The following is a 24,577-nucleotide window of genomic DNA, read 5'->3' as shown; positions in this document are numbered from 1 at the left end:
GGATTCCATCTTGCTTTGCTGCCGCCCACTGCTTCCCTCCTTCTCACCCTCCACCACTGAGGCTGACATTGGGGAGGGCGGGCAAAGGAGAAGCAGGGGGAGGATCACAAAAGGTTGCAAGGATCAGTGCAGGACGGGCAACCTCTACTGTTGGGTTTTTGACAGGTGGGTGGGGCAACCCACCTGTCAACCATGTGACAGCACAATGATGTTATGTGACTGACAGGTGGGTTGCCCTCCCATCAAAGTTGGCCTGTTGAGTGGGAGCCAAAAAGGTTCCCCACCCTTGGTCTAAGGAGGTAATGGGCATGGGTGGGGGGGGTGGCGATGTCTAGGGGGTGGGAAGGAGTTGGCTGGGGGTATAGATGAGCAACACAAGCTAGTAGTAGTAGCAATAATAATAATAAATAATGTGTGCATGATCACTACACACTGTCTAGAAGTTTAACAGGCCACTTTTAAGTTTTATACTGCCCATGTCTACTCTGAAGTAAGTCCTATTTTTGGAGCTTACTACCAGGTAAGCTAGGCTAGGATTCCAACCTTATTTTATATAAGATTACAGCCTTTAAAAATGCTCTTGTTTCTTGATTCTATAAATTTATTAGAACTAGAGCAGGGGAAGCAGATGTGCAAGTGACTGATGCATCTCCTTTTGTCAGTACCAGTGTCATGTCCAAAGAGAGAAGTCATTCAGCTTCCCAGTGGAAAGCAGATACAACAATAAATCATACATCCTATCAGGGGTATAAGTGCAACTTCCCTTTTCAGTGTTGCACCATTAACACAACACCCTCTGAATGTTATGACTAAAGCCAACCAGAGAAAGGAATGAAGGGTTTGGGAATGGTTTTCCAAATATCAGCTACACTTAGGAGGGCAAACTGTTCGTTTTCCAAGAGGAAGCTGGGAAGGCTGGAGAGCAAAGAAACAAAGGTTGCATCCACAAATTATGCAGTCAAGTTTCCTGCATTTGGGCAAATCGCAGGGGTCAGCACATCTGGAGTGCAGTGGATGAGCCTCACCATGGGAAAACCACCTTCATGATCATAGTATCTTCCCTACATGTTTACCTGCATCTTACATCTGAGTAGACATATATAGGATTATTGTAATGCAATAATTCTGAGCATATTCCTAAGAGGTAAGTCCTATACCCATTACCTGGGAGGACGCCCCATTGAATGTAGTGGGACTTAACTTCTGAATAGAGTTGTATAGAATTGCTGTGTAAGTCCCATTGTAATTTATTTATTTATTTATTTATTTATTTATTTTCATTTCTAGACCGCCCATAGCTAATAGCTCTCTGGGCGGTGTACAAACAGGATTAAAATACAATATAGAATAAAATCAGTAACAGAGAAACACATTAAGCTAAAAACATTAAACATAAAGCATTAAACATTAAAATTTTAAAATGCCTGGGAGTACAGCCAGGTCTTAACCTGGCGCCTAAAAGAAAGAACCGTAGGCGCCAGGCGTATTTCCTCCGGTAAGCTGTTCCACAATTCGGGGGCCACCACAGAAAAGGCCCTAGATCTAGTAACAGTCCTCCGGGCATCCTGGTGAGTTGGTACCCGGAGGAGGGCCTTAGATACAGAACGAAGTGAACGGGTAGGTTCATATCGGGAGAGGCGTTCCACAAGGTATTGCGGTCCCACACCGTGTAAGGCTTTATAGGTCAACACCAGCACCTTGAATCTAGCTCGGAAACAAATAGGTAGCCAGTGCAAGCGAGCCAGGACAGGTGTTATATGCAGAGACCGATTGGTCCTTGTCAACAGCCTGGAAGCCACATTTTGCACTAGCTGAAGTTTCCGAACAGTCTTCAAGGGCAGCCCTACGTAGAGCGCATTACAGTAATCCAGTCTAGAAGTTACCAGAGCGTGAACAACCGAGGCGAGATCATCACTGTCCAGATAGGGGCGTAGTTGGGCTACTAAGCGAAGGTGGTAAAACGCATTCCGTGCCACCGAGGCCACGAGCCTCAAGCGACAAGGAAGGGTCAAAAAGGACCCCCAAACTACGAACCTGTTCCTTCAAGGGGAGTGTAACCCCATCTAGAACAGGATAAGCATCCACCATCTGAGCAGGGAAAGAGCTCACCAACAGTGTCTCAGTCTTGTCTGGATTGAGTTTCAGTTTATTAGCTCTCATCCAGTCCATTATCGCGGTCAGGCAACGGTTCAGCACATCAACAGTCTCACCTGAAGAAGGTGAAAAGGAGAAGTAGAGCTGCGTGTCATCAGCGTACTGATGGCAATGCACTCCAAAACTCCTGATGACCGCACCCAGAGGCTGCATGTAGATGTTAAAAAGCATGGGGGACAAAACCGACCCCTGAGGGACTCCACAATGGAGAGTCCAGGGTGTCGAGCAATGTTCCCCAAGCACTACCTTCTGGCGACGATCTGCTAAGTAGGAGCAGAGCCACTGCCAAGCAGTGCCCCCAACTCCCAACTCTGCGAGCCTCCCCAGGAGGATACCATGGTCGATGGTATCAAACGCCGCTGAGAGATCAAGGAGAATCAACAGAGTCACACTCCCCCTATCCCTCTCCCGACAAAGGTCATCATACAGGGCGACCAAGGCTGTTTCAGTGCCAAAACCGGACCTAAAACCGGATTGAAACGGATCCAGATAATCGGTTTCATCCAAGAGCGCCTGGAGCTGGCCAGCAACCACCCGCTCCAGAACCTTGCCCAAAAAAGGGACATTCGCCACCAGTCTGTAGTTGTTCAAAACATCTGGGTCCAAAGAAGGTTTCTTTAAAAGAGGTCTTATTATTGCCTCCTTGAGACTACCAGGGACTACTCCCTCTCTCAAGGAGGCATTTATTACCTCCCTGGCCCAGCCGGCAGTTACAGCCCTGCTAGTCTTCACCAGCCAAGATGGGCAAGGGTCCAGAGCAGACGTGGTCGCCCGCACCATTCCAAGCACCTTGTCCACTTCCTCGAGTTGCACCAACTGAAATTCATCCAATAATAAAGGACAAGGCCGCGCTCTGGACACTTCAATGGATTCATCTGTCATAACATCAGAGTCTAAGTCCCGACGGATGCATGCAATCTTGTCCTGGAAGTGCTCCGCAATTTCGTTGCAGCGGGCTTCCGATGTTTCCTTAGTATCATGAGATCCAGAATGTAGGAGCCCTCGTACTACCCTAAAAAGCTCCGCTGGGCGGCAAAGGGATGATCTAATGGTGGTAGCAAAATAAGACTTTTTTGCCGCCCTAACCGCTTTTATGTACAACTTAGTGGAAGCACTTACGAAGGAATGATTACATCCGTCAGGAGTTCGCCTCCACCTGCACTCTAGCCTCCTTCTCTCTTGCTTCATCACTCTCAGCTCTGGGGTATACCACGGTGCTGTATGAGTTCGGCACTGAAGGGGGCGCGCGGGAGCGATCATGTCGATGGCCCGGGACATCTCTGTATTCCACAGATCAACCATGGCCTCGACAGGAGCACCAGTGCTATCAGCCGGAAAAACTCCCAGAGCCCTCTGGAAAGCTACAGGATCCATAAGCCTCCGGGAGCGGACCAACTTAATAGGTCCCTCACCTCTGCAGAGGGAAAGGGCTGTCGTGAGTCTAAAACTCAGCAAGCGATGATCTGTCCATGACAATGGAGTAGATGAAAAATACCCCACCTTCAGATCACCATCTCCATGACCAGTGGCGAAGATCAAATCAAGAGTATGTCCCGATACATGTGTCAGGCCAGTAACAATTTGAGACAGCCCCATGGTTGTCATGGAGGCCATGAAGTCCTGAGCCGCCCCGAGCAAGACAGCCTCGGCATGGATGTTGAAATCCCCCAGTACCACGAGTCTGGGGGACCTCAACAACACCTCCGAGACTATCTCTGTCAGCTCAGTTAGGGAAGCTGTTGGGCAGCAAGGTGGGCGGTACACCAACAGTATTCCCAGTCTGTCTCCTTGGCCCAGCACAAGATGAAGACATTCCAAACCAGTCGCCGTCTGGACAGGGTGCTTGGTGAGAGAGAAAGAACTCCTATAGACCACAGCAGCCCCACCTCCCCGGCCCTCAGATCTACCACAGTGCTGCACCGAATACCCAGGTGGGCAAAGCTGGGAGAGAGCAACTCCTCCCTGCTCGCCCACCCAGGTTTCGGTAATACACGCAAGATCGGCACCTTTCTCCACGTGCACCTGAGTAAACATGTTTAGAACTGGATTGTAAGGCAAGGAAAGTGTCAGGCCTCACACATAAATGCCATCCTTTAAACCCCCTAGGAAACTCACCAACAAAACCTGTGGTTGCCTGGATCTGGGAGTGTGCAGTGCAGCTAACTGAGTGCTGAATGGGACACTGCTGAGGACAGCCTGAAGCAGCGCCGTCAACCTTGTTATCTGTCCATAAAGGCAAACCCAGGGTGAGAGATTAGAGTGATGTCAGTTGGTTCCAGGAACTATCTTCATGGTGAGATTTTTGGGGCGATTTGTGTTTGCTTGAGTCCCAGGTGAGAGCAGGGTGGATGGGTGGATTCCTGGGCAAGAGCCAGAACACGGAGGGGTGTGTCAGAAGAAGGAACTGATATCAGTATGTATTTGTTAGTAATTTGTATGAATGTTTTATTGTGTATTTTTTTTTCAAAAAACAAAACAAAAAAAACCAAATTAATAACTAATACAATAAAATAAAATGTTGACTTCCGATTTGTCGCAGATCAGTTATAGATCTATAATATATAACAAACCTGTCTCTTAATATATTACAAAATCACTTTCCTCCAGTAGTTATCTTAATTAATCATCAAATCTCATTAACATTACTTTACTCTTTCCGCAAAAAGTCAAAGAGAGGCTTCCACTCCTTGAGAAATATATCCATCGATTTTTCTCCAAATAAACATGTCAATTAATCCATCTCATCAAGTCTGCTAGGTCCAGTAGTTTCAATAGCCATTCTCAGTGTTAATTCCATCTTCCATCTCCATCCTTGCACCCATAATAATCTTGCTGTCATAGTCATAGTCTTATAATAAAAGTCTGATAGGAATTTCTTTCATCACAAATATTTCCTTGCCATCAATTCCGAATGTACCACTGAAATGTTGTTGTAAAGCTGCATCTCTGCTCCTCCTTTCCACAGAATGCACCAGCACATCTCCCGAGAGTTTTTCCATTGTCACACATCTGGAATTAATTCTGTAAACTTTCTCCATTTCAAGTTCCATCAAATCCTTCCAGTCCAGGAATTTTTTTGAACCGTTGATATCTTTATCTCTAATCTCTTCACCAATTCCTTCAAGGACAGCGCTGAATTCCAAACAGTGATATTTGTCTCCAGGATCCATCACAGCCATAAAATCCAAATCTTTTTCCAAGTCCATAGTTGATATATCTATTCCAATCTCCAGGGCTTGAACCTTTCCTTTAATTTTTCTTTCATCTTGTTTTATTTGTCCAGCCATATCTTTGGTCTCATCCACCTCCCCTCTCACAGAATCCTGAATTTCCTTCAGCTCCTGTCTCATTTTGCCAAATTCACTTTTCATCTCTTGTCTGCTCTGTCTCAGCTCCTGTCTCACCAGCTTAATCTCATTCATTATTTTCTGAAATATATCTAGATAGAGAACCCCTTCCTGTACATCCAGGGTCTCAGCCACCTTCTTGATTGTCATACTTAACTATTCCCAAGCAAAGAACAGTTTATTTCTTTTTCCAGTCACAAAGGAGTTAATCCTCCAAGCCTGCTGACATCACCCTCTAGACAGCACAAACCACCTTATCTCTTATGTGTCCAAAAGTGCAAAACAAATTTAGTTCACAGCATCCAAAAAATTAGTGGCATAAAAAGTAAGCAGATTCGTCAAAAAAAGAAAGAAAAGTAAACCAGAAAAAATAGTCTCAAATGTCATAAAATCAGATTTCCTCTTTAGATTAGTTGCCCCTCATCCGTTTATATCTTTAAAATGCTCAATTCCATGCCAGCTTTTTGCAATAAAAAACAAAGATAGGCTATTTCGATTTTCTTCCTCCTTAATTCCGTGTATATGAGAGAAAGTTATAACTCACCCAGGGATTCTTTATCGCTGATCCTATAACAAATCTCTTTTACTGTAACGATAACAAAATGATAAGAGTAGATAGAAGAATGCTTGCCTGTTAGAATACGTTTTTCTTTAAAGAAAAAAAAAGTCTTGCTTAATCAGTTTGAGCTTGCTTGAAATTCCCTGGCTCCGTCCAATGTTGCTGGCAGGTCCTTCGTTCCTAATGAATTCAAGTCCCCCAACAAACACAACGAAGCTTGTGGATAATCTCTTCGTTTCTCCCTTGCCTGGGAGAAAGTTTTACCAGTAAAAAAAAAAACCCTTTGGCTGGTTTTAAAACTGAAAAAGCTTCCTCTGAGACGAGAGCTCGCCTCAGAGGCAGGCACAAGCTAAGCAATCCTTCCCGGAAGTCCTTTTATTGTGTATTTTTGGAAATTTGTTTAGTTTGCTGTAAAGTGCATAGACATATTTATATAGTAAGCAATATAGAAATGGTCTAAATAAATATGTAGCAATAGTTATTCAGACCTTTTCAGGGAACTTAGTCTGCTTCCAGACAGGGACCATATCTCAGTCTGATTTTTGCTGTGGACATATTTGGAGTATGCTAGCTTTCACACATTCTCATTTCCCCCCCAGTCATGGATATTCGTTGTATTCCACTAGCCATCCATACTAGCAGACAGAACTTGACAGAATGAATCTGGAGGGTTTCTTTGTCCCTTGTCATAATCATTCCTGGACATGTGTACAAGTATTTCTCTACCTGTGCATGTTTATTTAAAAACACAATCCAGGAAGTGTGAAATGTTATCAGCGTTAGTTACGTTTTATAATGAGCAAACGTAGGCTTGTGCTTTTTCTTTTCTTTTTGCAGGGGGATATCCGTTTTAATTTGTTTTCAGTTTTTAATATTGTGGTCTTGTGATATTTACCTGATTGAGGCTTGCACAAGAGTGACAGAGAGCTCTTAGGCAAGACTTCTTTGTTAATATTTTTTTAAAAGGCCAATGTATGTACTGCAGTTGAAGTCTCTCTGCGATAATCCCCCACATGTACTCTGTAAAGATCTGGAGAGAACAGTTGCTCCTAACCATGGTATTGAAATTGGAATGTACCTTCAGCATATAGCAGTTGGTGGAAGTTGTCATAGAGGCTAGTCCACTGGGGTGAATGGGGCACCGCCCCACCAACCTTAGTCTGCCCCCATATACCTACCTACCTTACTACTTACAACCAGTAGAACTGCCTGCCAGCTTCCTCCTCCTTAGTCTCAGTGTTGCCCTTGTAGAACTCAGCAGGAAGAAGGATGGGGATAAAACTAAAACTCAGTGGCTTCACCTACTTTTGGTCTCCATGTCTTCTGCCCTACCAGTCTCAATTGGCACCAGCCACCACTGGAAATAAGCATGCTCATGTTGCCTGGGTCATCAGAAACAGAATGGCTGTGTTATGCTCAGGTGAGGAGCAAATGAAATTAGGATGTGGTGTTGGGGGCCACCAAAACATCACTGCACATGTGACAAGCTGACCACCAAAAATGCACTAATAAGGTCCACAGAAGCTGTGACTGCAGATGTATAACAGGTTATTTTTCTTTACTGGATTTTTTTACAGTAAGGGAAAATCTGGATCAAATGTGGAAAAAGTATGGGCTGGAATTTTAATGGCAATATTGTTGTCTGGCTGATGCAAAAAACTTGTGTGCACCAATTTCCCTCCAGGGGCACCCTTAGTTCTTAGACAGACCCCAGCCCTGCCCCCTCACTCATCCTCATTCATAGCAATCATATCGTCAGTTTAAATCTGAGTTTAAAATGCTTTGGAAAGCATGCAATCTTGGGTGCCTGTTATTTGGGCCATCGTGATAGCATCTTTTTTTAAAATGAAAAAGACTGTGGGGTATTTGAATGCAAATCCTATACATTAAATGCTTGCTGAGCAACCAAAGGGTGTATGCCTTGGCAGAATTGCATCCGCCGACCTTGCTTCTAAGTCTGGTGGAGACCAGAAAGCCCAGAGGTATAATATTTTGCAGCTTTGGGAAAGGTGTGGTGGTGTGAGATGACTGTAGATTTGGATGTCTCAAAGCAGAAAAACACAAGAAGAAATTAATTGAATACAAATACAACAAATTGCTGTTTTTCTAAACAATACATTACCTGTTAAAAGCCTGAAGGCTTGTGCAGTCACACAGTTCTCTCTCAAAAAAAGAGAGGTCTATAGACCTAAGATGGTGTACATCTGCTTTTCATTTGTCTGTAAAGCAGCCTGCACAGCATTTTTGTGGTAGGCTATCCACTGCATAAAAAAACTTAAATAAATAATACTCTGGCTATTGAGTTTGGGATGATGCAGAGAGGGAGTCTGCATGTAAAAGAGACATAAATATTTAATATCCGGTTAAATGTGAGGTGCACCCACTGATGTGCACCCACTTTTTTCCAGAGAGGAGATACTTTGGTATTGATACCTACAACCACATTACTTGGTTAAAGATGTGAATGTCTGTAAACAGGAGGTTTTGATAACAGTACTTCTAAATGGATTACGAAGTCAAAGGGGACTATTGTGTTCCTATAGAATCGATTAGCAGTCTCATATTTGGCAAGAGGCACCATCATAGAGATTATTATTATTAGTATTACATTTGTCACTCTTGTTATAGAAAACGGAAAAGCCTCAGAGTGACTTAACAAGACCATAAATAAAAGACATTTAAAACCAGAAAAAAGTAAAACAAAGAAAAATGCAAAATACATAAAATGCTCATCCAATAATGTGTTATTTATTTATTTATTATTTGATTTATATCCCGCCCTTTCTCCCAGCAGGTGCCCAGGGCGGCAAACAGAAGCGCTAAAAGCACATCAAAACACCATAAAAACAGACCCTAAAATACACCAAAACAAATAACTTTAAAAACATTTTTTCAAAAAAGCTTTCAGAACATCTTTAAAAAAGGGTTAAAAACATATTGTTTTAAAAACATATTAATACAGGGAAGTCTATCCGTCCCGCTAAAAGATAAGCACTGCTGTAGGAGGCAAGTTAATTTCCAAGGGTTCAGTGACAAAGGCCTGGTGGCTAAAGACTGAAGATGATACTGCCAAGTGTGTCTCTCTGGGGAGGGCATTCCACAGAGGGGGGGGCATTGAAAAGTGCTGTTCTCATGTGGCCACCCTCCACCCCTCCCTTATGTAGGGCACACAGAGAAGGGTCTTTGCTGAAACAGGGTCTGGCTGGCTCATATGGGGAGAGGGGTAGATGGTCCCAGGACACAAATTAAGGCAGAAGTATATGACTAAAGATAAGATGGTATTATACCCTAGCCCAAATACTTAACATTAAGGAATCATGTTCAGACCGCTGCTGGAAGCACTGTGGAACTAGACAGATGCATTTTCATCTTTGATTATTACAAGCAGTACCTGCAACAAAATATTGCAGTGTAGAGTGTTTCTGTTCAAGATTCCAACCAGCCGGACCCTTTTTCAGGATACATAATTCTATTTTCCCTTCCTAGTGTTTCATTCCCCCACCCCCAATCAGTCAGTCATGGTACATACTAAATAATTTTTGTACTTCTGCAAGCCTTGAGGTTCACCCAAGCTTGCTGATGCCTTTTTTGTCTGGATGGTGCTGTTTGGCTACAGAAGGATCCATACTCAGAGAATGAATTTGCTATGAGTAGATAGAGGACATCCAAAGTTTAAACAGTACTGGGCACATATTATCCAGTGTATTCAATCACTGGCTATGTGATACCACTGGAACATATAACCATTCTGATAGGGTGTTTAGATATAGAAACTGTATACAAAATGAGAAGAAATTTTATTATTGCCAGATGATTTGACAAAATGAGAGTGCTCTTAGACATGGATAAAATCTCAACCCCATATTAAAGGAGCAAACAACCCATATTTTGTGAATGATTTCTTATAAAGTTGATTGGAAACAAAGCAGTATGTCCACCCCAAAAGGTTTGCACGTGCAAAGAGTACTGAAAGCAGAATCGCGTATAACTACCCCAGTACCATCATGTCCTCAAATTATCATGAATGCACAACAGGAAGGATGTTTGGAGGGAACCTGGCTCCTGTTTCTTAACTACATGGACTCCACCAAAGCGAAGCATGACCAACCATTTTGCCTTACATTCATTATTTCTTTTGCAAGATACTATAGAAAAGATCAGAGCTTGGAAAAGTAACTTTTTTGAACTACAACTCCCATCAGCCCCAGCCAGCTGGCTGGGGCTGATGGGAGTTGTAGTTCAAAAAAGTAACTTTTCCAAGCTCTGGAAAAGACCTTGTGGTTTAATTTGTAACTTGAAAAGTACTAATGTTGCTTGTACAAAAAAAAAAGGACAAATATCCAGTGTTGCTTGGCTTGAAAATTTATTTTTAAAAAAATTCTAATTAAAAAGTTATAGCTCTGGAAAAACAGCAACAATATTTTAAACTCATTCTTTTAGAGTGGCCGCACCTACTCTTCTGAACTCCCTGCCCATTGACATCAGGCAGGCACCTTTGCTGTATTCTTTTTGGAGCCCGCTTAAAACTTTGTTATTGTTTAGGGAAGCCCATCCAGACACATAGACATTGATATGTTTTAATCTGTATTTATTGCCATTTTGTTTTAAAATGTTTTTAATTACTTTTTAATATGTTCTATCAGTTTTAATTTAAATTTAATTTTTTTAAAATGGGGTTTTTTGTAAACCGCTAAGTTTTTTTTTTACAATCAAGAGGGATATAAATTTTATTAAATGAATAATAAACTGAAAAGAAATGCCTTATTTTGGTGCTTTTGCTTGTTTTGCCCTTAAGTACACGTAAGTCACTGCAGATGAATTACATTCAAATAAGTTTGTTCATACATAGATATAGGGCTTTTTTGGTGACAGTACTCACTGGACCAGATCTTTTTTTGGTGTCCATGGAAAAGATTTAATTTTTCGCACCCATGTCACTTTTATCAAGGTGTGAGTATCGGCACCTCATTTTTTTTTATTATCAAAAAAGCATTCTCAACCCTAAACACACTACTCGGAAGTAAGCCGCGCTGTGCTCAATGAGGCTTCCTTCAGAGCAGACCGGCGGTTTAGCCTCTCCGTAAATCCGGCAACTAGGAGGCGCGGATTCGCCCGCCTCCTGGGCCGTCCCCGCCCCGGTGCAGTCAGTCAGTGGCAACTGCAGGTCTCCTCAGACGAGAGCCAGGCCAGGCGGAGCCGGAAGCCGGCGAAGGTTGAGCCAGCGGCTGAGGGGGGAGAGAGAAGGGGAGGTGGCGGCGGCAGCGGCGGTCCTTCTTCATGGCGCTGAACCTGAGCCGGAATGGGCCGGCGCTGCAGGAGGCCTATGGACAGGTCGTGGCCTCGGGGAGCCGGACTGACTGGTGAGGCAACGCTGTCAGACAGACCTCGGGTACTCTTTCTCCTCCACCCCTTTCCAGGAGACCGGCTCCGGCTCCAGCTCCCTGCCCTTGGCTGGAGGAAGTGGGTGGGTCGGTGCTTGGCGCAGGGCCTGAGGGAAATCTTGAAGGGGGCGCCAGGGAACGGTGGGGGAAGCGCTGGGTGTGGGGCTGGGGTTGATGGAGATGGAGAGGGTCAGGCGCGCAGAGGGATGGGTGTCGTGTGAGGTGACAATGAGGTTCATGGACAAATGTGGGGCGGCGGGGGGGAGACGCTGTGGGAAAGAGTGAGGCAAGTGCGTGGCCTGAGAGCAAGATGGGGCTGCGGAGTAGGTTGCACCAGCACATGGCGTGGGGCTAGAGGAGGAGGAGGGGCTGAGCCTAGGGCTGTGGGTGTGGGGAGGTGCAGGAGTTGGGTGCAGCCTGCACAGAAATAGGAGTGCGTGTGCGTGAGAGAGGAAGGATAGAGCAAGAGCAGGGAAGCATTGTGCACAGAGGGAGCTGTGGCCGGCGCAGTGTTGTGGAGACAAGGGGGAGGGTGGCAGTGCTCGGCGTGGGGCTAGATGAACCCATGGGCCAGCGCTTTGGGAGTGGGGAGATGTAGGCAGTAGGGCTTAGCATGCACAGGAGTTGGTTTGTGGGGAGAGAGAGAGATGTGCGCATGTTAGGATAAGGGGAGTCTTGGGTGAGGACTGGAGTTAAATCAGCGCTTGGCCTATGTGAAGATGTATGTGTTTTTTGGTTCGCGGCGCACTGTAAAACATATAAAAAAGAGGCCTTTCCAGTTCACTCTTGGATGCAGAAGGATGTGAGTTGTTTAGATAGAAGCAATCACCTTGAAGCTGTTCAAGTCTGAGTTGTGGTGGATTGCTAACTTTCAAGATTAGAATTCTATCTCTTTCCAGTCTTGCTTGAAGCTTCTGTCATGCATGGTTTGGTTTATAAAGGGCCTTGCCCTATCCAGTGCAGGAAAGATACAAGGTAGAAACAAACTTGCCATTCTTAGGGCTCCAGTGCACTTCCACCTCTCTCTTCTGAAATCGGGGACACACGACATGAGGCATCCCCCACCTCTTTTTACTGTAAAATCTGATGGAAACAGCTTGAGTGCATTTTTTTTTAAAAAAATCAGCTTGAAAGAGATTTCCAACTTACCAGCAGATGAACCTGTTCCCCCTGCCAGCAAATGGTGCCTAGTGAGTTCACAGCCACAGTTGAAGTACGGATGAAATAGGTCTGCCATGTACATAGAAGCATACAGTCTTTTGCTCTATTAGAATTCGTCGCAAAGGATACAAATCAAAGCAAAGCAAAAAACCACACACAAACAAAAGCACATACTCTGGCTATTTTTCATGTTGTGATGGAGGCACGCTGCCAAACCAAGTCACTTTTGAGGTGGATTGTCTGGCGTAAATGTGTTCAGTAACACAGGATGTTGGACTGAGGGTGGTCAGACCATTTGAGCCTAGTAAAAACGTAGCTGTTACTTCTCTTCCATTAGGGCTTGTCTGCTTTTGACAGCTGCACAGTAGGAAGACATTAAATGTGTGGTGCTTCACCTGTTGAATTTTTGCCTGCTGTGCAGCTACTGAAAGCACACCAGCCCTTTTGGAAAAAAGTCGCAATCTTGCTTGGCATTAACTTGAAGTTATCTAAAAGTATGTTGCCCTGGCCATGGATATAGTCATAGCCTTAGGACTGGTTCAAGCAAGTCCGCAGGTATGTGGACTATCCATGTGTTTGGGCCACAAGAATAAGCTTGTAATGAGAACTGTGGCCTCTCTATGATAGCAGGTCATATGCATGGAGTACTGGCAGATGTCCAAAGTTGTGTTGTAGCTGGCAGTTCAGAGAAAATGGGTAACTATGTGGGATAGGTAGCATAAACATTTTGAGAAGTATCTTGCATGGTGGGGACATACAGTGCCAAAGCCAGATTTGAATTTTATTCATTATTATTATTGTTTATTAAATTTGTGTCCCGTCTTTCCACCAAGTGGTACACAAAGTGACTCAGTAGCTAGAACAATGATGGAGGGGGAAATTTGTCAGGGCGAGGTAAGAAATTATGAGACATTGAGGTGATGTAGTAGTGGAAGTAATGTGAGAAATGGAGAATCCGCAACTGGAACAGGTGCCCTGGGCGCCTGTTGGGAGGAAGGGCGGGATATAAATCAAATAATAAATAAATAAACTAAATAGGCTTGAAGATACCCATGGTTAATTGATTCATTGATTGTTTGAGAGAGATAATGGGATGATGATGAGTATATGGCTGAATGCAGTTATATTTGGGGGTTTGCCACACCTTAATGACAAAGCAAATTTATTATGGTATGCGCTTTTGTAGGCTGGAGTCCTTTCATCAGACGCATGACGTATTCTCTTCAGTTGCTAGTGAGTAAAACAGTTGATTTTGATCTTGTTCTTTGCCTTGTTTTCAGGGCTCTTTTTACCTATGAGGGTAATAGCAATGACCTTAGAGTTGCTGGAACTGGGGGTAAGTATATTTTTGAGAAGCATACTTTAATATATATTATCTGGGAATTTTTTTATTGTCTGTGTTTATTCTGTAGGAATACATGAAGATTGTTTAGTTTAGTTTGATGGATTCTAGAGTTTCTGCTTGACAAGCTGCTTTCCATTATCCAAGTGCAATTTGTCCCATGGCCCAATTAGGCTGTCTGTCTTGCCACTGTTCAAGAGGCATCTCCCTTTTCTGCATACACCAAGAAAGGACTAGTGCATTTAGTTTTTAGCCTGTTGCTGCTTGTTCAGAAACAAGGAGGATTCTGGGCAGTGTCCAAGCCAGCCCTATATAATGGAGTGTGGGAGGCAAAGTGGAAATACACCTCCACTCTGACAAGGGAAAGGAAGCAACACATTATATCTTGAGCTTGTTTTAAGGACTATGTGGAAGGGGAGCTGAAAGGTTAATAGTTAGCATGACCATTTCAAAAATAAATTAAACCTTTTGTGTACACTTCAGTGTCTGAAAGAGAGAAACTCCAGGAAAAAAGTTAATTACTGGGCAGAATGCCTGACTTAACATTAAATATAGTGTGTGAGAAATTCTGTATAAGATGGCAATTTCAAACAGCTTAACTGCTTATCAAGTGCACTCTTTTTTAGCCCTGCCTGTTAAGAAACCTTAAAGTAAAAGTGAGGGAGGCTGGGGGAGTACAATCAGAATCGCTACGGTCTATCGTACATGCAAAAATATGTTATTGCATTAACTTAGTAATTGCATTTTCCCCACTACCATATAGTCATTTGTGTAAATCCTCAAAGGCCAAATATTTGTGTTCCCAATGAAATTTTCTGTCCCTAATACATATATTCAGTGACTTAAATCTAATGTAACAATGGAAGTTAGGGAAGCGTAACTGCTTTGCCATAATGTCTGAATTAGCAAACCATGGTTTGCAATCAGCTGGCAAACCAGCTCCATGGTTTGACCTGGGTTTTCAAGCTCTGGTTTGGCAGAATGTCTGAATTCACAAACCATGGCTATGGCTGTTGTCTCCAGAGGCCGTCTCCACTATTTTATTTATTTATTAATATAGTGTTGTTCATTTATTATAACTATTATGGTCATGGGAAAAGTTAATGAAAAATTTAACTGGTTAAAGCTGAAAGTTAGCAGCATTTCAAATTAGGTTAAATATTTCCACTTTCAGCTAGTTATAATAAGTTAAAAAGAGAATAAGGCTGCAATCTAAGACACACTTTCTAGTTGGCAAGTCCCGCTGAACCCAATGGAGATTACTTCTGAGTAGACATGTATTGAATTGCAGCCTAAGGCTTCAGGCCTAACCCCACTTACTTGGGAGTAAGTCCCATTTGAGTTAGTTCAACTTACTTCCGAGTAGACATAGAAAAGAAAAACAAGCACACACCCCTAAACAATGTTTTGCTATGTGTTTTGAAGCTCAAACCATGGTGATGATTTTAAAGTATGGTTAGTGCAAGCCACAGTTTGGTGTGTGGTCTGAACCAAGCCACAGAATTGTGCCTTTGAGTCAACATTCCTTGATGGTTCCACTAAACAAAGTCCACTTTATCTGGAACCAGACTCTTTTGGGCTTTTAATGGGTGTATTAGGAGAGAAAACTGTGGAAGGTGCAACTTGCCCATTAGGGAATGTTTTATCTATTGTAATGCTACCAGGATAGAAGTTATTTTCCTTGTACTGTACAGTTATGAAAGGCATTCACCTCAATTCCTGGAAATCTTAGTAAGAAAGAAAGAGAAAAGGAGAACCCTAATGTTGATTATAACTCATCTAGAAACTGTTCTCCTTCCTCTGTTGTTAAAAAAAAAAAAAAAAAAAAGGAAGTAGCTGACAAAGCCAAATAGGTTGGTTGCCTTTTTTGGGGAAGATGACCGGTGAAGAAGAATGAAAGCTCAGCTGTGGCTTGGGCCTGAGAAGTTCAGCTTCTTCACATGTGACATGTACTTTGAGATGGCTGTCTCCAACCTAAGGGAACTAAAATATGACTGTTGAAAGATGATAGCTTAAAGAAAGTATTTTGTTGTAAGAAGAAAATGTTCCCCAAGTAGAAACTAGCATATCTGATGAGGAGGGGAGAAGCACTCTGGGTTTCTCTTTGAAGGTGTTGCAAATGAAATTGTAGGGGGTAGACCGTGAGGGAATAGACTTGCATTCTAAAGTGTGTGGAAAGTCATCTGAACATGTTTTTGCTGCATCCAGAGGCATTGGTATTCAGGGCAGAGAATGTGTTGAAGCCATATCCATTACATTTTAAAATGTCTATCTTCACCTATGCTTTTCCAAGGGTGCAATCCTACACTTGCTTAACTGGCAGTAAGGCCCCATCTGAACTATACATTTAAAGGGGTATCATACTACTTTGAACAGTCATGGCTTCTCCCAAAGAGTCCTGGGAAGTGTAGTTTAAGGGTGCTGAGGGTGGTTATGAGACACCTATTCCCATCCCAGAGCTACAATTCCCAGAGTTCCCTGGGAAGTGGGATTCATTGTTAAACCACTCTGGGAATTGTAGCTCTGTGAGGGGGATAGAGATCACCTAACTACTCTAAATAACCTTAACAAACCACAGTTCCCAGGATTCTTTTGGGGTAGCCATGAGTGTTTTAAGTGGTACAATACTGCTTTAAATGTATAGTGCAGATAGAGCCTAAGTCCTACTGAACATGGTGGGACTTGCTCCTGCTAACCTCTGTCCAGATAATTATGAAGTCTTAAAAATACTCACAAGGTTCTGAGAAAATGTAAATGCATAAATAATAGAAATCATCTGAGTATGCTCAGTGAGCATAATTGGGTAGGGGGTGCATTTTCTTGCTGTTTCAAAACATTTCTATGCTGCTTGATTGTAATGAAACCTGTTAAGTGGTTTACAAAAAAACATTAAACCATCAATAAAAACAATTGAAAAATGAAATGGACTGTGTTCAAGTCAATCCCGAGTTATGGCGACCCTGTGAATAGGGTTTTCATGGTAAACGGTATTCAGAGGGGGTTTACCATTGCCTTCCTCTGAGGCTGAGAAGCAGTGACTGGCCCAGGGTCACCCAGTGAGCTTCATGACTGTGTGGGGATTCAAACCCTGGTCTCCCAGGTCGTAGTCCAACACCTTAACCACTATGCCACACTGGCTCTCATTTAAAAGATAATTAAAAATAAGCAAAAAGAGACTAAAACACATTCTACATGCCCGGATAGGCTTGCTTAAACAAAAATATTTTAAGCAGGCGCTGAAAAGAGTACAGCAAAGGCACTTGCCTGATGTCAATAGTGTTCCAAAATGTAGATGCTGCCACACTAAAGGACTGATTTTTTACAAATGTGGACTAAGTATTATGTGGCACCTGTAACACTGCCGGTTGCACAGATCAAAGTGGTCGAATGGGTGCATATGAGGTAAAGTGATCCTGCAAGTAAACTGATCCCAAGCTTTTACGGGCTTTATATACTAATAGTAACACCTTGAACTTGGCCCAGTAACAAATTGGCAGCCAGTGCAGATTTCTGAGCAGAGGTGTTCTATGTTGACAGGGTCTCACTCCTGTCAGCAACTGTGCTGCAGCATTCTGCTCTAACTGCAGTTTCTGGATCAAGTGCAAGGGAAGTCCCAAATGGTGTATTGCAATCTTGGTAGTGGTGAAAACTGGCAGGCATAGTGTGGAAAGAGAATGGAATGGGGTGGTATTGGAAGTCAAAGGATAAGAGTCTATGTTAGAGTGGTGCATGGTGTGTGGGTGTTTATAAAGAATGATCCAAAAGAAATATGAGGAAATGATTCACTGGTTGCTGTTTCCAACCACACTTCAATATGGTAAATGACAGCACCTCCTGAAGTGTGTCCTTAACTATGTTTTGGATCATAGTGTTTTACTCAATCTCCAAAGTATGTATAACTCTTAGGTTCTACAGCTTAACTCTGAGTTGCCCAGGCATTTTCTGCAAGAACTCTAGGAAAACGGCAAGATCCTAAGTGTTGTTATGTGCTAAACTAATGTTCTTCCTGAATATTTTATGGTGGAGTAATATTTCTAGCCAGATGTTCTGTTCTCCTTCTGTGGTTCAGTTTATCAACAATGTTCCTTTGGTTAACCCTTGGAATTAGTTCTTGATCTTCTGGTATCATTTTAGTAGCTTACTATTCTGGTAGAAATTCATGGGGGATAGTGATTCTGTTCTCTTTTTTTCAAATTGTTTCTTTAGCAATTTTTAGCATGCAGTGTAGTATACAATTCCTAGTACCTTTGTTCTCTCACATCTATATGACATGGGTGGGGAACCTCTAGCCCAAGGGCCATTCTTGGCCTGCCAGAAGTCCAATTTTGCCTGCGAAGCCATTTTGCTAAACCATGCCCCTTGTCAATCAGGTGTCACTACCTGACATCTTCTGTCAATCATCTGTGGAGATCTGCATCGTTTTCTCGCCACTGCAATGTTGAGTGTTGATTGCTTTCTCCGCAGCTAAAGAATGAGCCTAATTGCACATTCTCAGCCATATGCATACACTTACAGTGTATGAGGTAGATTAGATTGGGAGAGACTGATTTGTTTTCAGTATTCTGCAGTGAAGTGTGAATTTGAAACTGGATTTCTCATGTCCAAATCCTAGGCTCTGCCCTCTACATTACCTCTGTATGTTGTAAAGGACCAATTGTGTTGGCAGGTTTATATAAAAAAAGGCTAGGCTCCCAAATAACCATGGGACTAGCTTTGAGTAGCCAAGTGGGCTTTATACTTGTCTTTTCTTGAATTGAAGTCCCCCCCAAATGCTTTATATCAAGCATCTTGGAATTGAATGGGGTTTCAAAAGCTCTGGTGAGAGGAGTCTCAAAAGTAGCTTGTGAGCTGCATGGGAATCAACATTTCAAATGTAAAAAAAGCCAAACATTTCACTGGGCTAATGATAGCATGAGCATATGAGCACTCTTTGTATTCCAGCCCTATTTTTATATACGCTTGGGCAAATGGAAGTTACCTTTTATGCAGTATGTTTAGTCTTTGTTCTGTCCTTGTGTACTAGATTTTGTTGATCAAGTTAATAGGTTGCTTTCACTTTTACTTGTCGTTCTTTTTGTCTAACAATAACATATAGATGGTGGCCTGGAGGAGATGGTAGAAGAACTCAGTAGTGGAAAAGTGATGTATGCTTTCTGCAGGGTGAAAGACCCCAACTCTGGCTTGCCGAAATACGTGCTCATCAATTGGGTACGTAGAATACAGTTCCGTTTGACTATGAAAGATGGGGGATGCATTCTTCCTTATGAAGAAGACGTAGCACTTTCTTTCCTGATAATGAAGCCCTATCAGAGTAAACCAGCAAAATTTGAAAATCCATGAAGCCAACATAGAACTTGACCACATCACACTTACTGTGACTATTCAGGCATAATGCCAATCATTCAAGAGAGCTCTGTCTCCTTCCTCCCCTCATGCATAGAGATTAGTACCAATTCTAGTTTGCTGCAAACTATAGTCTGCAGTTTTGTTCTGACAGACTATGTTTTGTGTTTGCCTTCAAATCAGAGTTTGGTCCTGGTTTGCAGATAAGTGAAAATTACAGTGTGCTTGTTTGGGTGGAACATTGAACAATGGCTTGCCACCAACTGGAACTGGAAGTTACTAATCTCCATGTGCAAGGGGAGGAGGGAGGCGTCAATGTTTGCCTCATGATGAAAAATACAGCAATATTGGGACTGTATTCCTGTGCAAAACAATTTGGGAGGTTAGTCCCATTTTAACTCATTGACTTAACTTTCTGAGCAAATATGTATGAAATTAATTGTTTTAATCATATCACATTCCTAAATATTATAAAAAACAAAAACATGCATTTATAGTGCCAAGCGTGGGCCTTGCAAAGCTCCTGTAAATCCTCAGCACAGCAGTTAAGGAAACCTCAGTAAAAGAGTAAATACTTGATAATGAGCTGACTAGAAGGAAAACAAGATATCGGAAAGTAGAGCAAAAGCTGTAGGAAGTATGATCAGTCGTATGGGGACTGCCAGCTGCTCACCACTAAGACTTCTCTGGAAAAACCACATAAATATGAAATGTGCAGCTGAGATCATAAACTTGATTTTGCTTTTTTGCTTTACTTGTAAATGGAGTGTTTAAGTTAACATTAAGACTGGCAGAAATTCTTAGACAAAACTGTTTCGTTAGCATTTTAGTTTGTGAGAATTTAGGTTTTTTGAAGTCAGTGATTTTTAGAATACAGGCTTTTTCAATTTTCCTTTTTTTTTTGCCTTGTAGTTCAGAATGCTGTGCATTATTTTTCACACCATTTCCTCTGGCCTACAGTTGAAGGGCTGGATCTTGTATTGTTAAATGTCTGGCTACAAATAGTTAATGTAAACAATTTGTGGGAAAGTCCCATTGGCGTCTGATCCCTTCAGTAACACTGTTTTGAGGCAAATTCCAACATCCATACTAGGGCAATGACTTTATTAAGCCAACCAAAATGTCACAAAATAGTATGCAGGTTTTCTAGCTCTTCAGTCTTCATCACACCAGATCAGGGTTTCTTAAACTTCTGAGTTTGACTCCTTGACTCCTTTTAAAGTTGTCATCAATCCCAACCCAGATTCTTAGGAATGTAAATGAAATAAAGTCAATAAATATCAATATATATTATCAACATTAATCACCAATCTAGGAATCATAAGGAAGTATTGGAATTATTCTTTTGATGTTGTAAAAAAACAATCGTTTAAAAAGTGGAACTCTGCAGCTCTGTACAATGTTTTAGCAATAAAGTAGTGTGGTCTGAGAATACTATGGCATTGTGGAATTAAATACAGAGGTTCCTCTTTGGCCAGGGAGGTGTACTTTTTACATGCCCATGTCCTTTATTTCTGATGCTCATAGTTCTAATTAATTGTTTTGCTCCATATCTTGTAAACCTCTTTTCCACCCAGGACCCTTTTGACTCCTAGGTCTTTATTCGCTCCCTGAACAGTCCCATATAGACAAGGGATCTATATCAACCACTATGAAGACCCCTGCGCTAGGTAGTAAACAAAGCCAGGGGTGGGTGGGAGGAAAAAATATGGCTGCTGGTGAAATGGTGGAGATTGCATCTGTTCACAGATTCAAGACAAAATGAGGGAGGAAGTAGCAGATATGCAAATGAGGTTCCGTTAGGTGCTGTTTCAGTTTCATGTTAAACCAAGGTCTACTGGGGAAAGGGAACATAAAATGGCTGATCGCCCACCAACAAGTCTTTGGAAATATAAAATCCAGCTGTTACCCAAATCCGATTCCCTGTGTGTTTGTGGCATTTCTTTCCTTCTTCATTTGCCAGTTGGCAACTCTGTTTGAATAAAATAAACAGCCCTTGATATGCGGTCCTGCTTCCCCTCCCCCATTTAAGTTCCTCATTGTTTTTTGTTTTTGGTAGATTGGAGAAGGCGTTAATGATGTGAGAAAAGGAGCTTGCGCCAACCATGTCAGCTCTGTCGCAAACTTCCTAAAGGTATTTAATCCTCGTTTTATTTTCCATAATCCCCTTTTCTTTCAGTGGAATGCTCTCTCACAGAAATGGTTCTGCAGCCTTTGTGTCAAAGTGAAATCTGGTTAGAAGCATGGGGGTGGAGGGACTATTTTGTGCTTCCTAAATGATAAGTTTTGTGAGGTACCCCCCTACAGGGTCAGGGTCTTTGTACGGGGAGAGCACTGGAGACTTATTATTATTTATTTACTTACAATGCTCTATAATATCTGTTTAGAAATTAAGCAGTGGGGAACAGGCAGCCTCCCAAATAGCCAGTGCTAGTCTCAAAACAGAATCAGCCTCCCCTCCCCACCCCCACCAACATCATGCCCTTGTCAGTGAGCTACACGTTTCTGGCTTCTTTCTCTGGCCAGATTCTGAGCTGCAAAACTGTTTCTTTTAGGCAGGTGGAGTGTGACATGCATTCCAGTGACTTGGCTGCTAGTTATGATAGCTATATATTACCTCCAGTGTTGGAGGCAATGTTCTTCAATACCAGTTGATGAGGAACACAAGCGGGAGAGTGCTATTGTGCTCGTGTCTTGCTTGCAGGCTTCCAAAAGGCATTGGGTTGACCACTGTGGGGAAACAGGATACCAGACTACAACCGGGAGTAACCACTAACCAGTTAGAAGCTGTTAAGTAAGCACTGCCCAATAACAGGCTATACAAAAGTGAGCATCCTTGCTATGATATGGTAGGCCTCCATATATTTTCTAGTTATCTCACCCTCTTTGACTGGACTCTTCAAACCTTTCTTGTATTAATATATTTTTATTTTCTAGCCCACACCCAAGGCACTTGGGGTGGGTCATAATATATCCTTATGGATTTTCCTCCTCACAGCAGGAGTAAATTAGGCTACTTACTTCACCGTTCTCTAGGCTACAGTTAGTACTTCTGGTCAGTTTAAACTCTAGTTTCTTCTCTATTGTTGGTGTAGCCCAGTCACTTTTTGTAGGAGGCAGGAAAAGAAAAACTGTGGCAGTTTAACTGTTCTAACTGCTAGTGTCTGTCCCTCTTTCCTACCTGGGAAAGGGCCATAAGTCAATGTTAGAGCATCTGCTTTGTATGCAAAGGATTCCATGTTCAATCCCCGCCTTCTCCAGATCCCTGTCTGAAACTCTAGAGAACTGCTGCCAGTCAGAGTAGACTGTACTGAGCCACATGGGCCAATGCTCTGCCTCAGTAGAAGGCAGCTTCCTATGAGTGGTATCCAATGCTAGTCCTACTTGGAGTAGGCCCATTGAAGTTAATAGACATGAGCTATGATTCATTAATTTCATTGAGTCTGCTCCGGGTAGGCCTTAATTGGATACAACCCGATGTTCCTATCTCTGCTGTTTTTCCCCGTAAAAGAATTTCTCAACAAAAAAGGTATCACTGTGTACGCACACCTCCCATAGGAATTATGCTCAGGAGCTCATCTGAAGCACAGGGGCAGCATCTGATTCCTTCCTCCTCTACCTCTGGGTGGTGAAGAGACCTACAGTCCTGGGGGATAGGGGTGGAAAGAGTAAGAAGTGCACAACCGAGGTACTGCTCATCCAGTTGCCAGAGACCAGGAAAGTGAAATGGGATACAAAGCAGTAGGAAATTGCCACAACAGCCTGGAGCTTGTGGGGAAGAAATGTCACTTCAGAGCGATGCTAGATTTTGTGTGTGTGTGCTGGGAAGTGGAAGCAGCCCTAGGGAAATTGTTTTTTATGTAAGCCACCTTGGGAATTCTTCTGGATTGAACCCAGGGCAGAAAAATAAATGAGGCAATATGCTATACATATCTATGAGCAGGAATTTCTCATGTGCTGGTTGAGATACTCTCCTGTCCTCTAAACTGTCCTTTCTCTGCACCCCATTTCAGGGTGCCCATGTGACAATAAATGCTCGGGCTGATGAGGATGTGGAACCAGATGCTATCATGGAGAAAGTGGCTAAGGCTTCAGGGGCAAACTACAACTTTCATAAAGAAGGCAGCAAGTTCCAGGATGCAGGTCCTCAAGCTCCAGTGGTGAGTTGCTCTTATAGTAGCGCTCGGTTGTGGCAAACAGGATGAAGAATCCTAAGGCAGAGTGATTAGTTGGGCCACTGGGAACTTTTTCTTGGCACTTGAGCTAAAATAAATATCCTGCACTGAAGACTGATAGTATAGTATGGCGTTTATGGCATGTGCTGCTTCACACAAGGCAGCTTGTCTTGGGGCTCCTGTTGTGAAGAGACAAGGTTAGTTTTCATCTGTCTTAAAAACATCTGTGGGTGATTCTAAAGCTGAGCTGGGGAATCTGTGAGCTACTTGCAGCCCATGGTGTTGCTGGTGGCTTCATCCCTTCAATCCCAAGTATTTCCCAGTGGGAAGTGGGCGCCATGCAGAGCTTTTGGAAGGTGTCCTTAGAGGGAGCAGGCAAGGAAAGAATACTTTGAAAGCACAGTTCCATGCTTTTGAAATGCATTCGTGCCTTGGTAGGGAAGGAGAAGCCTTCGCCCCACTGGATAGAGAGAGCAGAGTGATTTGAAAGATTGGATGTAGCTGTGTGTGTGTGACTGGCACATGTGAATATTTGTGAGATTGGAAGAATGGGGAGTGAGGAGTATAGGTGGATGGATAAGGTATCCATGAAATCACTGAAGGAACATCTCCCACGTCAACCTGACCAGGTATTAAGATCAGCAGGGGAGGCCCTGTTGGCAGTGGTGTTGCCCTCTGTAGTTTGGGGGGGGGGCTGGTAAGTGAGAAGGCCTTTTCTGTGGTGGCTTCCAGGTCTTGGAATAACCTCCCCTCTGATATGTACCTTGTGCTATCATTGTATGTATGCTTTTTGGCAATTGGTCAAGATGCACCTCTTTATCCAGGCCGTTTGTTCAGTGGGTCTTTCCTCCTTCTGCATTGCTGTTCTGTGCTGCTGTTCTGTTTTATCATTGGCTGTTTTGTGGTCTTGTTTTATGATTTTAATGAAAATTGTACTTGTTTTAGTTGTGACGTTTGTGCAGCCCTCCCTTTGTTGAAGGGTGGGCTGTAAGTACAAGTATTGAAATAAAAATGTGTGGGGTGGGGATGGTGATCTTAAAGTGCTATTAATTTAAGATCAGCACCCCATGGTGTCTTGATCATCACCACCACACCTCTCTCTCTCATTTTATCAA

At 42.8% G+C, this 24,577-nt stretch overlaps 1 protein-coding gene and 1 pseudogene across 6 annotated transcripts in view; one reads left to right on the top strand and one right to left on the bottom strand.

Moving 5' to 3' along the window:
• Nucleotides 1-928: 928 nt before the first annotated feature.
• LOC133368862 (U1 spliceosomal RNA) lies at nt 929-1,071 on the bottom strand (annotated as a pseudogene).
• Nucleotides 1,072-11,159: 10,088 nt separating this feature from the next.
• Nucleotides 11,160-24,577, top strand: part of DBNL (drebrin like) — a 42,196-nt gene continuing 28,778 nt past the window's right edge. For 2 of the 6 annotated variants that reach the window (XM_061592499.1, XM_061592497.1), the window contains exons 1-5: nt 11,163-11,420; nt 13,883-13,938; nt 19,040-19,152; nt 21,347-21,421; nt 23,301-23,447. In XM_061592499.1, the coding sequence (XP_061448483.1) occupies nt 11,338-11,420; nt 13,883-13,938; nt 19,040-19,152; nt 21,347-21,421; nt 23,301-23,447 (474 nt within the window). In that variant the 5' untranslated portion in view covers nt 11,163-11,337. Of the gene's footprint in view, nt 11,450-12,145; nt 12,244-13,882; nt 13,939-19,039; nt 19,153-21,346; nt 21,422-23,300; nt 23,448-24,577 lie in introns of those variants that run through there. The other 4 variants (XM_061592501.1, XM_061592502.1, XM_061592498.1 and 1 more) reach the window with 4 other exon arrangements.

This window comes from Rhineura floridana, chromosome 12, assembly GCF_030035675.1.
Source record: "Rhineura floridana isolate rRhiFlo1 chromosome 12, rRhiFlo1.hap2, whole genome shotgun sequence".
Classification (NCBI taxonomy): Eukaryota; Metazoa; Chordata; class Lepidosauria; order Squamata; family Rhineuridae; genus Rhineura; species Rhineura floridana.
This window is presented reverse-complemented; position numbering and strand designations above follow the sequence as displayed.